General features: G+C 30.2%; 2 protein-coding genes across 2 annotated transcripts in view; both read right to left on the bottom strand.

The window, feature by feature from the left end:
* Positions 1-12,321, bottom strand: part of LOC132934426 (uncharacterized) — a 31,794-nt gene extending 19,473 nt beyond the window's left edge. The window contains exons 1-7 of the mRNA XM_061000724.1: positions 11,121-12,321; positions 10,366-10,392; positions 10,094-10,135; positions 6,999-7,052; positions 5,609-5,647; positions 4,829-4,876; positions 2,572-2,610 (exon numbers count right to left, since the gene is read on the bottom strand). Coding sequence (XP_060856707.1) covers positions 2,572-2,610; positions 4,829-4,876; positions 5,609-5,647; positions 6,999-7,052; positions 10,094-10,135; positions 10,366-10,392; positions 11,121-11,142 — 271 coding nt within the window. The 5' untranslated portion in view covers positions 11,143-12,321. The remainder of the gene's footprint in view (positions 1-2,571; positions 2,611-4,828; positions 4,877-5,608; positions 5,648-6,998; positions 7,053-10,093; positions 10,136-10,365; positions 10,393-11,120) is intronic.
* Positions 12,322-16,832: 4,511 nt separating this feature from the next.
* LOC132953831 (zinc finger BED domain-containing protein 5-like) lies at positions 16,833-17,888 on the bottom strand. Its single transcript, XM_061026167.1, has one exon. The coding sequence runs from the start codon at positions 17,886-17,888 to the stop codon at positions 16,833-16,835; it is 1,056 nt and encodes a 351-aa protein (XP_060882150.1).
* Between the last annotated feature and the right edge of the window lie 1,484 nt (positions 17,889-19,372).

The raw sequence follows: 19,372 nt of genomic DNA, 5'->3' as shown, positions 1-19,372 counted from the left end.
TAATGTATGCATTACAAATCTTTTTTATTTATAATTATACAATTTTTATCAAGTATGACAGAGAAAATCGTAATAAGCTACTAGATTTAATGGAATTCGACACGCAAGTGTTTGTACTCGTTTACATTTGTTCTATAAAAAAAATTGGCACTATGGCGTCTTGCTGGAATTTTCAATGAAACAAACAAATAGAAAATATTGTTCGAATTAAAAAAAAAATAATATGGGTTGCTATGGGTTATAGAATATGAGAACCATATTTATTTATTATTATTTTTTTTAATTTGAATATTTTCTATTTGTTTCTATGCAACCATTAATAAACAACAATTTCCATCGTAAATCTCAAAATTCTTGTTTGAGTTCTTATTTAAATAAATATTTTTATATAATATAGCTTAAAATGGAAAACAGCAACGTTGCAGAGTTTTGTATGCTCAATCGTGTACGTTTTCTTTTGTATTCCGATTTCCTTTAATATGCCGACAATTTGGCTCAACCGTGTCGCAAAAAAGGTGTCTTATGCTCAATCGTGTCTCAGCCACCACCCGGGAGGTGATCAATTCCCTTTTTAAATGAGCCTAAAACGTATTCGCAGACCTACAAAATATACACAGGAAATTTGATCAAAATCGTTCGAGCCGTTTCGGACGAGTTCAATCACTAACAATGTGACACGAGAATTTTATATGTTAGATATACAGTGTGATCACGATAAGTGGAAACACTCAATAACAACTATGTGCAGGCTTCATATATTTCAATTCTGCTTTTTTGACTAACTTATTAACATTATTATACAATTAGACTATTTTTGTGACAAGTAATTTTGCGAATGCGCACAATAATTTTTTTTTTAATCGAATGACTTATTTATGAACACAAATTATTTTTTTTTGTATTATTTAATGAATTTTAGTGGTTGAATTTCTTTTCTAAGTTAAAAAAGGGCCGAGTTATAGTAATCTGATTTTATTTTATTTGCGTTGGTATAATTGATTATAAAATACGTATTTATTATTATTAAATAATATAATAAATAATAATTAATATAATAATAGTAATAATAAAAATATCCATTTAAATCAGATAACTATGACTCGGCCATTTTTTAACTTAGAATAGACAAATTCAACCACTGAAATTCATTAAAAAATACAAAAAAAAATTATTTGTAGTCAAAAATAGGTCATGCCATTAATAAAAAAAAAATATTGAAGATATTCTGTAGTATTTAGTATTTATATATTACTAGCTCTCCGAGCGTCGCTGGGGGAGACCCGCAAACCCCCCGACTTGGCGAAGAGTTTTAACCGTCGGAAGCTGCAGTGTTCTTTTGGTCTGGTCTTCGGTCTCGAGCCGGTTGGTGTGTGATAAAGAAGTCTGGTGATAAGGTTAAGACCACCGCGGTTCGACGGTTTTTTAGCGTCTAGCAGGTCAGTCACCTCAGCTATCCGGGTAGGCAATCCGACTTTGTCGGATAGCGGACAATGTGTGACGGCCGGGTCACGTCATAAGGTATGCAATCCGACTGCGTCGGATCGCGGACAGCGTTCATTACTGTCACCAAAAAAGCAAAAATAAGTAATAAATTACGTGAAAAAAAATGTAAAAAGTTTCGGGAGTCAATGCAAATCATATAGCCAACGAATTTGTTTGGGTGTCTAGCAGGTCAGTCACCTCGAATGACGTTCGCCGTAGTATATAACTACACTCAATGCAAACGATATAGTTTATTGAATCAAAAAAGACATGTAAATATATCAATAAAAAAAATCGAACTTTTCGACGCATGTATTTATGCCTGTATATAGTAAAACTCGACTTTTCTAAAAAATTATCGATAAACACGCGCGACGGCGGCACTCTGTTTGCACGTTATCTCCGCCGCGGCGGGCCCGCCGGGAACAAAGGACGGCCGCGCGTCCTGTAAATTTAGCGGAGAACGCGAATAAGGTCCGAGCGAAGACGCAGGAAGTCCTCAAAGAGGGTAAAGATGAAAAATCTGAAGAAATTGATATCTTCATACATAAACTAGATTATTTATATTAATAGATAAAAAAAATATTAGTTTTTATCTTTAATCTTTAAATATAAATACAAAGTTCTTCGTAAATATACCTTTTTTTTTCTGATAACATTTTCTATACATTTTCAAACTTATTATCTCTAAGTTCTTCGTAAAAATACTTTTTTTTTCTGTTATTTATAATATTACAAAGCAGAGACCTGGGGGGCCGACCATCGAATTTATTCATTGGCCGTCTCTTACGCTAGTACAAAAAATCGCCAAAGGATCGCCACACAGGTCTCTGCTTTATAGTTTTAGATTTATTCTTAAAAGATGTCTACAAAATGTTATTAAAAATACACCCGTGTAATTCCAATTCTAATTCTAATTTATATGGTAAAACAACATTTGCCGAGTCAGCTAGTATATATATTATTATATATATACCAAATCAAATCATACCATTCTATGATATGTTGGTTAACATGAAATTTATTAATATGTACTTATATTGGACTTTTTACAATGTTATGATTTTATATTTAATTGATTATACTCACTGTTTTTATGACAATAATCATTTGGGGTATTTCGGCGGCCTGTAAATAAGTTAAAAAATAATTATTGTACGTATTCAGTAGGGTTGTTTTTTACACTCATTACATGTACTTAATTGCAATGCATTTTAAACGTAGGGTGATGAAATACATAGGTGGTGAATATAGGTAGGTACCTACTGCCTACTACAAACTATATGGTAAACGAACACTTTGTACCATCTATTGTTTGAGTTTCACACCGCCGACATTTTGTACGGTGAAAATAAATTGATAAAAATCGATCGCGGACACTTTGTACGGTGAAAATAAATTGATGAAAATCGATCGCGGACACTTTGTACGATATAAATAAACCGGGAAATATATTTTATAAGATAAGATAAAATTTTTAATTGCTCAAAACTTTAGATCGAGTATCGACGATCAGTATGAGACATGAGTTTGGCGACACAGTACACTTCATACGCAACCCATACAATAAACAGTATGAACCAAACTACTAAACTTAATCCAAAAATTTTCAAACATGGATATGAGTATACCATTTTAAGAATAAATTTATCAAATATTCGTTGGAAGTGCTCAAAACTGACTTGTACGGGTAAAGTTACTACAAACTGTCACGAACCGGTGAGTTATAAGTTATAAATCATTTTATTTTCATAATATAATAACATCAGAATATATTTTATATAATTTTCGATGTTTATGTCATAGGTAGTACATATTATTTACAAAATGTACTAATCATAACCACGATCCGAGTGATACAATATTGAAGCTGAAAAACCTTGCACTAACTCATATGAAAAGCCGAGCTATTATTAGTAGAGAATCGACAAATCAAATTGTATTTATATGAATTTCTATATTATTTTATATTATTTATTGATATTGAAGTGTGCTCCACCGTCGAATGACGTTCAACCGTAGGTATTGGTGTTAAATAAGTAACACGTAGATTACGTATACTAAGATTACCAATTTATGAAATTAGACACTTGTTGTAATAATGTATATAATGCTTTTATAAGTTGATATTAATACTAAATATTTCAATTGAACACAAAATAATTAATGTATATATAATTTATGTAATGAATCTATATAAATACTGACACTGAGAGAGGTTCTGATTAAAACTATATGAGGCTCTGTAATACACTATAAAAGATGCTCTGACCAGTAACACGGGTGTTACTCACTGTTTCGACCTTACACGACTGCCGTCCGCCGGGCGAGGCCCACCGCAACGGTCCGTCCAGGCCTATAAGAATGTGCTGACCCAGCCCTTTCGGTCACGTAGACCATCGTGAGAACCGAATCGGTCACACACTCGTCTTACCCCGAGTCAACATATTTATCCCTATATATGTATTACATACATACATATATATACATAGTACATATATACATACATACATACGCGTGCATGCATATACAACAATATTTATGTACAACTCAATATAACTTTGGTCTGTGAACGGCAAACAATTTGTCCACCATATACATTTTATTACTACCTGAAATAATACAAACTGTCCGCCTTATTGACTGTTGTTACTACCTAAAATCAAGGCTGGGCAAGTTAATGATTTTTTTTTTACTCAGTTAAGTTAAGTTAATATGCATCAATAACAAAAAGTTAAAAGTTAATTTAACTTTAGGTTAACTCAGTTAAGTTAAAAGTTAATAAAAACTTTTTGTTAACTTTTTATCAAGTTAAAAAAAGTTGATTTGTTTATACAACACTAGCGTACTTAATTTTTTTCCAACCCAAAACTAAATTGTAAGATATAGTGTTAATACTTCATTCATAATTTCCATATAAGTTATATTCGAATGATATATATTTTTAACTTCAAACAATTTATGACACATATTTTTTGACATGAAAACAAAATAGACTGAAATAGTGAAATATTATAAAATTAAAACAAAATAAATTAACTTAACTTACTTCTTAAAATGAAAAATTAACTCGTTAATATCACGTTAGTCAAGAAAGATATGTAGTTAGTTAACAGTTAAGTTAATGAAAAAACCAAAAGTAACTTGTTAAGTTAAAAAATTAAAATAAAATTAACTTTTTAACTTAATTTAATTTTTTTGACTCGTTAATGCCCAGTCTTGCCTCAAATAGTACAAACTGTCCGCAGTTTTAGTTTTTTCCAGGTGGCCGTACAAAGTGTCATACAACCACAAATTATGTATGTAAATAATAATAAAAACAATTGCATTGAACAATAATACTTACTATTAGATTTCATCTTAAAGTTATCATTGAAGAATTCAGTTAATAAAACTAGAAATTAAAATAAAAAATAAATTGTAATTTATATTTATAACATTTATTATCTAACCTATCTATACGTGTCCCACTATGCAACAGAAGTTACAAAACATTGATGCTATGGTGAATTTTGGTTTCTCCGAAATTTTAAATACAAAAATCTTTAAATACTCTTTTTTAATATGACATTTTTAGGAATTTGGGGGATAATATCAAAATTGTGGGAATTATGACTTGACGACAAATTCAAATCTGTTTTCAGAATTCTCGTCATATAACTTATACATCTGTTTGTACAAATACATGAAGGTTTGGAAAATTATGGATCTTTTAAAGATAAGAATTATTTTCAGGAGATATAATATTTAATTAAAGAGGGAATATATCCCTTCCGGAAGTTATGTAATATAATATTAAAAAAACAAAAAGTATTTTTGTCTAAACCAATAGGTATAAATTACCATTACAAAATTTAACTTTAACATTAAAATAAATTGACAATACAACTTCTTTGTATTATAAATATTTTGCATATTTTGCATAAGAAATACATGTAACTGTGTACCTATTATTTAATTGTTATTATTATTATAATTAATTTTTATGCATTTATTTATTTTGTGAAATAATTCATCATACTGTAGGTATACTTTGTAAAATGTACGTATGTTACGTATTGTTCAATGTTATAGATTTCTTTTTAAACATTTACCTATTTTAATTTATATTTTCTTAGATAAATACCTTCTTTTTCGGTCATTTCACGCTTTCCCTCAATATAACCTATTTATGACAAAAATAATTATTAATTTCGGTAAATCTTTTATCATGAAACACTCATTATTTCAAAAAGTATTAATTTTTTCGAAAATATTTATTTACATAGTGTCAAGTTGTTAAAAAAACTACGTTTTATTTAAAAAATTCTATTTTAAAATATTGTTATCCTTATGGTTTCTTAAGTTTTTACTTTTTTGAATGACAACATTGAGTTTTAATTTCATATTCCAAAGCATAATATTTTTCTAAGTATTCTGATTCATAAAAATTGAATTTAGGACTAGTAGTTTATGAGTTATAAGCAGGGCTAGGATTTATGTGCAACAGCATTTTTTTTTTTTGCTGAAGATGTGCTAAATAATATGGTGTTTCTGTGTTATTAGAAATAACATGGCAGGTGTTGCAGTAATATTATTTGTACACGCTTGCGGCATGCAACTCACATTAAATGTTACATGTCCCAATAAAATATTGCTGAAATGTTGATACATATTATTATATGTTGTTGTACTGTATGTTATTTTTGGTTGCACAAAATGTTATAAGGGTACCTACCTAATAAAATTCGGATAAGTCAAGTTGTACATTTTATGGAGAAGTTGTTTTAATTTTTTCGGTAATACTGAACAAACGTCGTTTTTCTCTCCGTTATGTTGGCTTGACGATTTTGAATTAATGTCGCAGGGGTGCATAATATGTTTAATATCTATTCAGCCATCATGTATTTTTTTTAGGACGACGATTGATACAAGATATACAGGACGTTACTCAACGAAGCTTCTTTTTTGTCGCACGAAATATTAACGATTTCGTCATAGCAACGATTAAAATTAGCGCATTTGCCATATATAGTCGGGAGAATGAAAAGTGGCTGCTAGCAATATGATAGCAACCTTTTGTTTTCTTTAAAAACAGGTGTTCTAAAACTCGTAACATTATTCTAATACATTTGTATTAGATAATTGTGTCTATATCTAATACGGTTTAAAATACAAACGCTTTATTTTGCGAAACCATCACAACAATTCACCACCAGAAACGGGTGCATCAGTGGCCACTTAGTTAACCACGCTTGGAGGTTGGAGCGTTAGAAGCTTTTCTCCTATCGTTTATCTGCTGTTTTAAATCTAAATGTTCGCGCACCACCTTTGTTATGTATGAAAATAGGGTCGAAGAGTAACCTGTAAATAATAAACAGTGCGTTGGACGCAAAAACAAAAGTTGATTAAAAGAAAATTGCAACAGTTGCAGTAGCATCATCCATGTTTGTTTCCTTTATCAGAAATGTGTGTTTATTTTAAAATCGGAAACTATAATACGGTGGTAATTTAGTATAATAATGGCAAATACTCACCTACAAATGCAATTTCATCTTTTTCCAAAATGTTCTTAAATTCATTTAAATCTTCTGGTATAGTACATTTTTCATGATAATTATCCATCCAAGTGATGATTGACAACAAATTCATGAAATATAAACTTGTTATAAAATATAATATTATTATCATATTATTATATTATAGACATTTTACGGTAACCATGAACTAAGATAATATGGAGTAGAAACGACGTGGTTGGTCGGTGTGGGGGGTGCCGATTCGGTTTTCGTACGGATTTTATATGGAAGAGGAAATTGACGGATCACTCTGATCCTGTTGCAGAATTATTATAATTATAATTTTGTAAACGATTTTCATAAACGTTTATATATAGGGTCATAGATAAAAAATTAAATATATAAATAGAACTATGGCAATTATACGCCGGGATAAGACAAGTTACTGGCACTGTAGCCTCCCAATTTCCCCATAAACGGATTTTCCGTACGCAAACTGGGCCACTGATACGAGTGCTGTTTACAGTCCATATTATCTCAGTTCATGACGGTAACTAACTCTGGTTATACCACCTATGGGATCTACGATTTTATCATTTATGAATACATAACTATAGAGGAATGTACATAGATATTAAATGTCATAAACTAGTTTTACTTTTGAATACATTGTAGACTTGTGATTTTATATATTATTAACAGGGCTAAGATTTATATGTAACAGCATGTTTTTTTGCGACTTCTGATTATTGATTTTGTCAGTTATGTCCACGAATCACCTCATGATGAGGTAAATGGTGGTATTTTTATTTTGCATGTATTTGCATATTTTGGATGAAATGTATATTATTGCATATATTGAATGAAATGAATATTATTGCATATTTCGATTATAAGAATGCGAAAAATGAATGTTTTATAGTATATTTCATAAGACTTGGTTTTAAATATAAACATAAATTTTATTTTTATAAATACAATCTTATGGTACAATAGGTATGCTATAAAAGATTAAATAGTTTGACATTCATTTTCGAAGTTTTGAAAAATATGTGGTCGTAGCATGTAAAACACGTAATGAATGTGAATTACAAATTTTATTTCTAAATTATTTTTTTTTCTCCATTATATAATTATTAACATGCCCGGTTTCGATGCCATTTTGTCCTCAAAAATACATTCAGCGGGAATAACGATACCATCTTGTAGAATCAACCAAATTTCCTAATTTTTTTTTTTAATTTCTTGAGGTAAATATTCTACAGCCCGCATCTGATCTCTGTTTTTCAATAATTTATTCTCAAACTTTATAATATGTCTAAAAAAATACAAGATAAAAAGCATTTTTTTTACAAATAGTTTAATGCAATAATTTGAAATAAAATACAAAATCAGAGATCGATTAGGGCTGTAGGAAGTTTTCTTCTTTCAGATAAAAAAAAATCATCAAAACCCGACAATTCTACAAAGCTTGAGAGTTCTTCCCGTTAAGTCATTTTTTTCGATATAATATACCCTATCAACCCCTCTAAATGGGTATCGGGTAGTAGATTAGAGTAAAAGTCTTATAATTAAAGTGGCAACTAAAATATAAAATTTAATTTTCAAATTTTATAGAATTGTGGAAAATTTGAATAACTGGCAACGTGACCCTTAAGACAAACAGCCTATCACTGATGTATTTCAACGAATAAAAATTTTATTTGTAATTATATTTTTGTGTTTATCTCATTAAAGTTTAAATGCATAATATAAAGGTGTTATTGTTTTTTCATCGGATAATAAACACTTGGTTTCTCTGTGAAAACAAAAGAAACAACAATTTATGTTACTATTGTTACTCTTAATTATTATTAACAATTTGAAACACAATATTAAAATCAATTTGCTTGGTTAACAATTCTAAAGACATCCTTATATATTATTATTATCAATTTTACAATTTTATCACTTTATCATCTTATCAATGTTTGGTTATAATAATAATAATAGTAATATCTAAAGAAAGTATTTTCTTTAAATGCATATTTTTGCATATTTTGGTAAATAAAATGCATATTTTACCATTTTTTATTGAATACAAATCCTAGCCCTGATGATTAATATATTACATTTGACAACTAAAATTATTACAAGTGTATACAGCGATACAGTAGCATTGACGATAAATATAACGATTCTATTGCTATACAATAGTGGTTTTTGATGTATATGGGTGGGAATGTTCGTATACTTTGGATCCCGATTCTACGAACTAAAATAATACGGATCATCATTGTATTACACCAAATTACAACTACTTGGACTTAGAAGCAAAATGAGCCATATTGGTGTTTTTAAAACCTACTTTTTCATACATACATGATTATTGATCAGTGCTCTAAAATCCAAGCTCACATCCATCCTTGAAGAACCATTTCTTAAAGTTACCCATAACTAATACATGCTTAATCGATAAAAATGTACAAACTTGTGATATATTTGATGTATACTATTTTTACAAATAAGTGTAATTGGATAGACTCATGTCAGCGGATGATACGAAGGATTACGTGTACTATTACTAGTATGAAAAAGCCAATTCTAGGTCACCCACATAATTACCCCTTACTCATATACTACACTAGCCCCGCAAACAAACCTATCCGCAAAAACTGCGCTACACCCACACACTCCTGTAATTAACAATAGTGTGGTTGAAAAATGGAAAAGTAGTTATTTTAAAGACAATTCTTTACAAAGTTTTTTTTTAGAACTTGTGGAACTTTTACCATTTCATCACCCATTAATCACAAAACCAGATGATATGAATCATGAGAGTTTTCGAAAAGAAGATCTTGATAAAAATCGGTGTGCTGAAGAACGATGCACAAAGATTGTTTTAAGATTTGAATAAATGATCAGAGAAAAACTAAAAGAATTATGTGGAGAATTCTGCAGGAAGTGAATCATATTCAGAAACAAAATAAAATGACTGAAACATCTTTCAGTTTTCTTAAGAATGCTTTGAAACGTATAATATAATTTTGTTGTACACAACTAACCCATATAAAAATTATTTACAAACTTTAAAAATTGTAATTAATAGATAATTATCACTTTAAATTACTTACTATATTGACATATAATACAGCAGTTAAAGAATCCAGAACTATCTATTGGTAGGTACATATAAAATATCATAAATGTATTGTTACTTGATGTTATACTTGATGCTTATTGACCAAATGTAATACCAATCATTATAAAAGAGTTTTCTTATTTTATCCAAATTATATATAAAAAAAGTTGGAATAATCTTTAATTGACAACACATTATTATTAAAAATCACAACATAAGTTTTCGTTATCATAATACATAACATTAAAATATATATGTACATACCCAAACACCCCAATTTTGATAACAAAGCTGACAAATACAATTTTTCAATTATAAACAAATTATGAATAGTTATTAATTTTGTCAAAAACTTGTAGTATAGTTATGTTAATTTTTTTTTTTTGTTACTCACTCATGACTAAAAATATGTAGGTAGGTACTTGGAATTTTTAATTTTGTTATGACCGACGGACAACGAAAATATACAAAAGAAGAAACACAAGTATAATTGTAAAATTAATACATGTATCATTCCATCCAGAACCTTAAAGATGGTTCAAATGAAAACCTGTGATATAATTATATATATATGATTCAATCAATCTATTTTAAATTTTGTGTCAAAATTCCAATTTCGAGCATCGATTTATCCCCAATGGTATAATAATGAATTAAAGGATATCCTTACAAAAAAAAAAGCACACATACTGAATACAAATTAAATGCTAATGCTGTCAACTATACTAAATTTTCTGTCCTTCAAGATCGGTTTGAATTTATACCAAAAGCATGTTTAAACGAATTTAATTATCTTGTAGAAAATTTTTTTTTTAAAAAATCTTATGATTTCTGGAAATATATTAATAAAAACCGAAAATGTAGTGCCATGCCTAAGGAAATGTCATATTATGATGGTGAAGTATCATCGGATAAATAAGTAGTTGCAAATATTTTTGCGACTCTATATTCATCAGTCTATTCAACAGATAATGTAAATGTTGACAGTAAGCTATGTGATATCCCTACTTTTTACTTACCCAATAATGTATATTTTTCCATTGAGGATGTCTTTTAGGGATTATCCCTTCTAAAAGAAAATTAGTCAGTAGGTCCAGACGGAATTCCTGGAGAAATCTTATATTTGATGGATTATTGCGTATCCTCTATTTACACTCTTTAGGCGATCGCTGGATGAAGGTACTTTTTCAACATTCTGTAAACTGAAGTCCGTTACCCCCAATTCCAAAACCCGGTAGTCTAACTAACGTTTTAAACTAATCGACCCATTTCCATACAATCCCATACTTCAAAATTATTTAAGACTCTTATTGTAAAATATATACAAACTTCCATAAATAGAATTTCAATGAAAGAACGACATGGTCTTCGTCCAGGATGATCTACTGTCTCGTGCAATCTTGTTTTCACATTATCCGTTTTAAATGCGTTCAAAATTAATGCTCAACTAGACATAGTATTTATTGACTTCAAAAAAGCATTCGATTTAGTAAACCACGATACACTAATAAAAATACTCATTGCGTCAGGATTTGGTGAGACTCTTGTATCATGATTTAGGTAATTTCTTGGGTACACATATTCTAGAGTCAATGTATTGGATGTTTATTCTGATGTTTTCTTGACCCATTCTGGTGTTCCACAAGGAGGTCACTTATCTCCAATATTATTTCTCTTATTTGTCAACAGTGCGTCTAAGGTTTTGTCTTATAGCCTACTGCTCTGTTTTTCTGATGATATGAAGATTTTTATGCAAATCAACACTCTAGAACCGGGGTCTCCAACCTACGGCCCGTAAATTTTTCACCAGCACGCTAAGCTTATTAATATTTAATATATTTTTCTATTTTAGTTTTCATTGTTTTTAATTTATTATTTTTTCTTTTGATGTTATTCATAACAGTTTATAATAGTCATAAAATATTTTGACTCTTTTTGAATTGTTTACGGACATTATCAGTTTTTGATTATTTTAGTTTTTTTTTTATAAATATCAATAAAATTTTATCTGTTGAGTAAAACAGCTTGAAAATTTAATTGAAAGCTCCTAGGTTATTGTTTCAAAGGCAGATGAAAAAAATTAAAAATTCTTAGTCACAGTTTTTATTTATAAGCATTTAAAGTTCAAATTTTGACAAAATACTGAAAAATCTCGAAAATTAGCAAATTATTTTGAATTGAGAATTCATAAAAATTTTTCTTTTTAAATCTAAGATTTGAAAATGTAATATAAGATTACTCATAAGTTTGTCTACCTTTATCAAAAAAAAAATGTCTACAAGAAACTTAAATTAAATTTTTATGACCGTCTGAAATTTATATTTTTACAACATTTGATATTCACTTGATTTCTCATGTAACAATTTCCTTATTTTATTGTAATTAAAAAACGAATGACTGTAGATACTTGAAAATTTCACTGAATGTTTATATTAGCATTTTCTATACACCATACAATTTTGAAAATATTTTGACTCTTTTTGAGCTGTTAACGGACATTGTCAGTTTTCAATTTTTTCATTTTTTTTTTTCTATAAATATCAATAAAATTTTATTTGTTGGGTTAAAAAGTTTGAACATTAAATATGAGGCTCCTGATATATCGTTCTAATAGCAGTTGAAAAACATTAAAAATACATAGGCACAACTTTTTTTTATAAGCATTTAAAGTTCAAATGTTGACAACATTTATCAATTTTATAATTTATTAAGTATTTTGTGGTTAAAAATGTATAAAATGTTTAACTTTTATGGCTAAGGATTGAAAATTTAAAACAAGGCTCCACGTAAAAAGGTTATATATAAATTACTTTATTTACAATAATATCATTAAATATACTTGGTAATATCATAGGCTGACTGACCGTTTTCGCTCAGAATCGTTTTTTTTATACAATGATATTATATCATTGAATTCAAATTTAACACTATCCATTACAGTGACCCACTTGTAACCTACTATACAGCAGAGCGACATCCACTCATCCAACTTTTTTCTTTTGATGTTATTCATAACAGTTTATAATAGTCATACATAAAAATGTTGGCCCGGCGTGGCGTAAAAATGGTTGGGGACCCTTGCTCTAGAAGATTGTCATAGGTTACAAAGTGACCTTGATAATTTTGGTGAGTGATCGCAGTCATTAGGCCTGACGCTTAAAAATTTCATACAATGTCATTCGCCAGAAAGAGTTCTTCTATAAAATGACCCTATGAATTATCCTGAATTATCTCACGTGTTGATTTTATTGTTTACTTGGGTTTTAAGTTCAATAATTGCCTTATCCACGTACCTCATATTGATATGATATGCTGTAAAGCCTACAGAATACTTGGATCTATAAAAAGTCGATCCCAGGATTTTAAACTTTGTTTATTTTTAAAAACCCTACAACCAATTCTAGAATACGGCGCTGTTTTGTAGGATTCACATACCTCTGGTCACTCTCGACAAATTGAAACGGTCCATTGAAAATTCCTTAACTTTGATGGTTTGATCCATATTCAACATCCACCTAATAACCATAAGCCCTTCTCTGACGCACTTGACAGTTAACATTGAAACACTTGCAAAACGGAAACACTCGGATGGACTTAAATTCTCAAACGAGCTATTATCTGGGAAAAATGATTTACGATTCTGTCTTAATTTAATTCAATTTAAAGTCCCTCAACGTCATTTTCGACACTCTGTTTCTTTCTATGTTCCTCTCTATACCTCTAATTATTTAGTTAACAAACCAATTACAAGACTGTTAGGTATCACTTGCCAATGTCGATACTTCCCAACTTACCTTAACTATCTGGTATTATATATGTAAATCTCCTTCATAATTATTTTTATTTTGTACATATATACACATTAGCATTTTAAAATTATATATACATCTAAAAAAATAGTGTAATCATCGTGGTGTCCTTAAAAGAACCAATACGTTATTGGATTTTTTAAAATAAAATTAATACCTATGAAGTTTGTTTCACATTAAAAATTTAAATAATAAAGATAGTTAGGCCTAATTGTGCTATATTATCATGATTACAGTGCATAAATAAATTATAAAACGAATTATATATTACATTAATATGAATTCCCTTACCTTGGCAATCTAGATATACAAATAAAACTGAATTAAATAAATATAATGACATTTGAATATGATGAATGTCACTGAGAAGGCTAGATAGGCCAGTCGAGCATTCAAGAACATCTCGAGGGTCCACTAACATTTTGGGCTGGTAGGAGAAAATACTATATAGCCGCAATGCCATATAACGATTTTTTTTACTGCTATATAGGACCGTGCCCGGGTAAAAAAATAAGTGAATTTTTATGAATAAAAATATTTTGTTTTGTTTTCTCGATAATTTTTCGCCGAGTCGACCTGTGACACTGCGATTTGATAATATCTCTTTATAATGTTGTTATGATGTTGCTATTTTATTTATTATAGAATACTGTCAACAAATGTGATAGGTAACTACTGATACGGTAATCATTATTTCTTAATAATAATGTTCGGTGAATATGGGCCGGTAGAAAAATATTTCTCAAAGGGCCGAGACTATCCAGTCCCGGGTATATACTATATAATATATATATATATACTATGTATTACATGATATCATGTCTTATAATATTTTACCCGTCAATATTATAGATAGTTAAAGTTGATTAATAATTTTTGTTTTGCAAATATCTAAGACTTTCATTATGATGAATTTTATGGCTATTGTGTACCTACCTATTTAAAAATTGACTTACGAATAACAAAGACGTATTACAAACTTTGGTTGGGTTACAGACAATAGGACCATACCTTGATATAAGATGACGCATGCTAATTAAAACCATTATGATGACATTTTGGGATTAAATAAGAAACAATTAAGTTCTTTAAATAAAGATAAAATTAAGTATAAACAGTCGTTAATTTTATTGGGTATAGAGTTTATACCTATGTTTCAAAATTTTCATTTCACCGTGCAGTAAGAGGGTTGTCAAAAGGCAAGGTTTACCACATTTTTAAGATTTGAGTGAATGAATGTCATGTTTAGGCTCTACAGCTTATATCCTTCCAGCCGTAAGTAAACATATATACGCTAATATACGCTAATATACATAATATACGCTTGATCTACAGCTGAATCGAACATTTTTATAATATTAGTCATTAAACCCTCTTTAAAACTATGATGGTAACGACGTTGTTAGCATAACGATAGAAAATTATCGATTTTTATTGATGCAAAGTCTTGTAGAACTTACACACATCATAATATGTGTGTGTAGATTATCATCGTGGATGATACGGTGACGTGCTTTGCCGAGAGTGATTGTACCACTAGTAGGTGTTATGGTGTGCTACGTTATACCACGGAATAACCAGACTAATAGTGTTATGAGCACTGTCGGCATGGCACGCCACAGTACGGTCACCCGAGACATGATCATTTACAGGTCATGCAGTCTGGCTACGGCACGGGCAACGCATGAATAATGAAACGGATATCTGATAGGTTACACGACGTATGGAATTAGATAGGTTGGCGTTTTTCAAATCATTATGATGAAATCTTGGGATTAAATAAGAAACAATTAACTTCTTTAAATATAAATTATAATTGTGTTAAAATTTCGTCATGAAAATAAATTACGTTATGAATTTTACTTCACTCTTTCAAAATCAGTAAACTTACTTTTAACTTCTAAAAAAAAAAATGCATTAAATATATTATTACACCTTATAGTACATGATATACAATGCTCCTATATTATTATGATTGATTTATTTGATAAATCAAACAATTTGAAATCAAAATGTATAAGCAGTCGTACATTTTATTGGGTATAGCCATGTTTCAAAATCGCCCATTCCCCATGCAATAAGAAGGTTGTCAAGATGCCGTGTTTCAACACAAATTTATGATTTGAGTGAATGAATGTCATGTTCAGGCTCTATAGCTTATATCCTTGCAGCCGTAAGTAAACATATAATTTACGCTTTTCTACAGCTGAATCGAACATTTTTACAATATTAGTCATTACACCCTCTCTAAAACTATGATGGTAACAACGTTGTTAGTGTAACGTATGATATCCGTTTGTTCACAGCATATATAAGATAATCAGCATAGATCATTAATTAAAAGATATAATACATAACAGTACTGCGGGCGAACACAATAACAATTTGGCAATTGTCAAATACGCAGATACACAACTATGGTAGAAAAGGATGTCAGCTGAATTGTCATATTGTTCCAGGAGTAACACAATACATATTTGAATCTTAAATGTTCAATATAAAAAACCACTCCATATATGCAAACCATGAATCATATATGCGATGACAGGATATGGATATGCTACGTACGGGACCCCTCTACTCTGCTCCTACACATCGTTAGAATATACGAATATCTAATGTACTAGGACAGTGGTTCTCAACCTTTTTTCATTCACGCACCCCTTGACCACTCACTACTACTTTACGGACCCCCAAATGCCAATTTGTCATATATTTTTACATAAGATAGATATGAATTTACGAAATAAGTTTAATAATGAAAAATTTGATTTATTTTGATCAACATGCGCAATACATTGTATGTATAAAAATAAATAATAAAAATAATATTGAGTTAAAAATGTAATTTTAATGTGATCCTTGAGCTTGTTTGCTAGCACTTAACTTTTTGAAATCTGGCTCCACGGATGATAAATAAACTCATAAGTCTGAACTCACCGAGAGTCTATTGCGGTACTTATTTTTAATAAATGTGTATGACGAAAAGGCTCTTTCCACTAATACAGAGCTCGTAAACGGTAGCAAAACATTGAATGCTTTGTAAGAAAGCTCAGGATATTCGTCTTTCACATTAGCCCAAAAGGTGATCAGTGATTTTTTTTCAAGAAATGCTGCTTGGAGTGAAGAGTCCGTTTTCAGTTCAATCAATTTTTCTTTTTCACGGGCTGATAAAACTGCAGATTTGAAATAAATTTCACTGAAAGGGAACATAATCCAGTGGTCTTCTTTTCCACATTTAGGGAAGTATTTTGCAAAAGCTGTTTTAAGCTCATTCAAATGTTGAACAATTTGGTGTTTGATGCCTTGTGATAAGTTCATATCAGTTTCACTGAGAAAATCATGCAGTGCTTCAAAAATTTCTGGTTGGTTATTCTCAATACACGTTTTCCAAAACTCTAACTTTTTAACAAAAGATTCTATTTTGTCATTAACTTGGAATATTGTCACTGCACTGTTTTGAAGAGTCAAATTTAGATTGTTTAATTTCAAAAAAACATCGGATAAGTATGCTAGTTTTTGAAGCCATTCATGGTCGTTAAATTTTGATGACAGTCGAAAAGGGTGGTCTTCAAAAAACATTTGAACTTCATGCCTAAGTTCAAACAAACGAGTAAGGACTTTACCTCGTGATAACCATCGAACCTCAGTATGAAGAAGGAGGGTTTTGTGAAGACTTCCCATGTCTTCACACAATAATGAAAATATTCTGGAGTTCGTGTGGCGAGACTTGATGAAATTGACCACTTTACAAGAATCGTCCAGAACGTCCTTCAAATCTGCAGGAAGAGGTTTCGATGCAAGAGCTTGCCGATGGATACAACAATTACAAATACGTTGTGTGTGTGACACGGTCTCTTTGAAAGCAAGTGACTGACTAAATATTGGAATACAAATATCAAACAAACCATTCACAAGAATAGTTTTATCTAAATTTAAGATAAAAATAGTATGTAATTGTGACGAGCAACGCCACATAACCAGATTACATACAATCTTATCGTACCGCCGCGCCGCCTAGAATGATATATTATACCTATTATAGTATTATACACTTATACTAAATCGTATAAGTTACGAAAAACCTATTTACAACATTTACAATATTTCACTACTAGTTTCACAAGTAATTTCAATTAATAACAACAAATAACTAGGATAACACATAGATAGTTGGGATGATGTCAGCGTAGTGCACAAGACCCTGGGAGAGCAACATTATAATTGTTAGCAACAGATTCAGCATCCACCAACGGCCAGTTGATAGAATCCGAGCTGGTGAGAATATCTGTGGGAACTCCGCGACGCGCAATAGATTCTATGAATTAGATCTTGGTACTGTGACAACACGGCCGTGGGTATACGCAGTTATTACAACGAAACCCCGCATCGACCAAAGGCACATCTGCAACCCTGAGTCATAGGTCAGTGTTCGCACTACGAAATAGTCAACCATCTAATTATGGAAGGCCCCACGGACTGCGAGAACCACCGACACAGTCCGCCAGGAATCTAGTAAGAGAGGGGATAGGACTATATAGGAGCCCTGGGAGCGGCCCATTATTCATTTTGGTTTTTTTTGATTTTAGTTCTTTTAAATGCAATATAAGTTCATCATATTTAAATTTACTGAAATATGTACTGTTAGGTTTTTCAAACTCTAAAATATTACTTAAAAGATTAATAAATGTATTTTCCATTTAAAGAACAACACGCATAAAATATACTACACAATTATAACACAGCACTAAACGGTACACGTAACACGTAAATGACAGTATGTCTCTATTATTGAAACCATAATATTTTATAGCCTACAAAATATATCCTTACGTGGGCATAGAGATGATGGTTCTAGATATTATGTTAATGACGATATTAAAAATCATTAAGAAAATTTCAAGGCTTTATTAGAATTCTATATTAACGATGGAGATCAAAGGCTGAATATGTAACTGGTGAATATTTAACTCTCACCATTACACAAATATTAAAAGAAAAAAATTTACATCTAGTTCTGCTTCGAGGACAAGGATATGATGATGCCACGAATATGAATGCGTTTAAAGGAATACAATCTCGAATTGCAGGTTTACAGACTCTTGCATTTTATACTCACTGTGCCAACCACAGATTACATTTAGTGTTCAGTAAAGCAAGCACGGTACCTTCAATTCGCAACACAGTCGGAATAATGACAAATATTTCTAACTTCATAAAGGAATCTGCTTTAAGAACTCAACTTTTGAGTAAAAAAATTACAGAACTTTTTCTACTCTAAAAAGCAGTAAAAGCTATAACGCTGTGTAAAACACGTTGGGTCCAAAGACATGATGGAATTTTACATTTTTTGGAAATATAACCAGCTATAATAGTTACATTAGACGAATTAAGCCTTAGCAACCATACAGGAATCAATGCACAATCTCTATCTGCAGCTATTTGTAAATTAAAATTTTTAA

The sequence above is a fragment of the Metopolophium dirhodum genome, chromosome 1 (genome assembly GCF_019925205.1).
Source record: "Metopolophium dirhodum isolate CAU chromosome 1, ASM1992520v1, whole genome shotgun sequence".
Lineage (NCBI taxonomy): Eukaryota > Metazoa > Arthropoda > Insecta > Hemiptera > Aphididae > Metopolophium > Metopolophium dirhodum.
This window is presented reverse-complemented; position numbering and strand designations above follow the sequence as displayed.

What these genes read in the sequence shown, in the direction of transcription:
- LOC132953831 (XM_061026167.1), bottom strand. Translation starts at nt 17,888, where the DNA reads ATGTGGCGTTGCTCGTCACAATTACATACTATTTTTATCTTAAATTTA.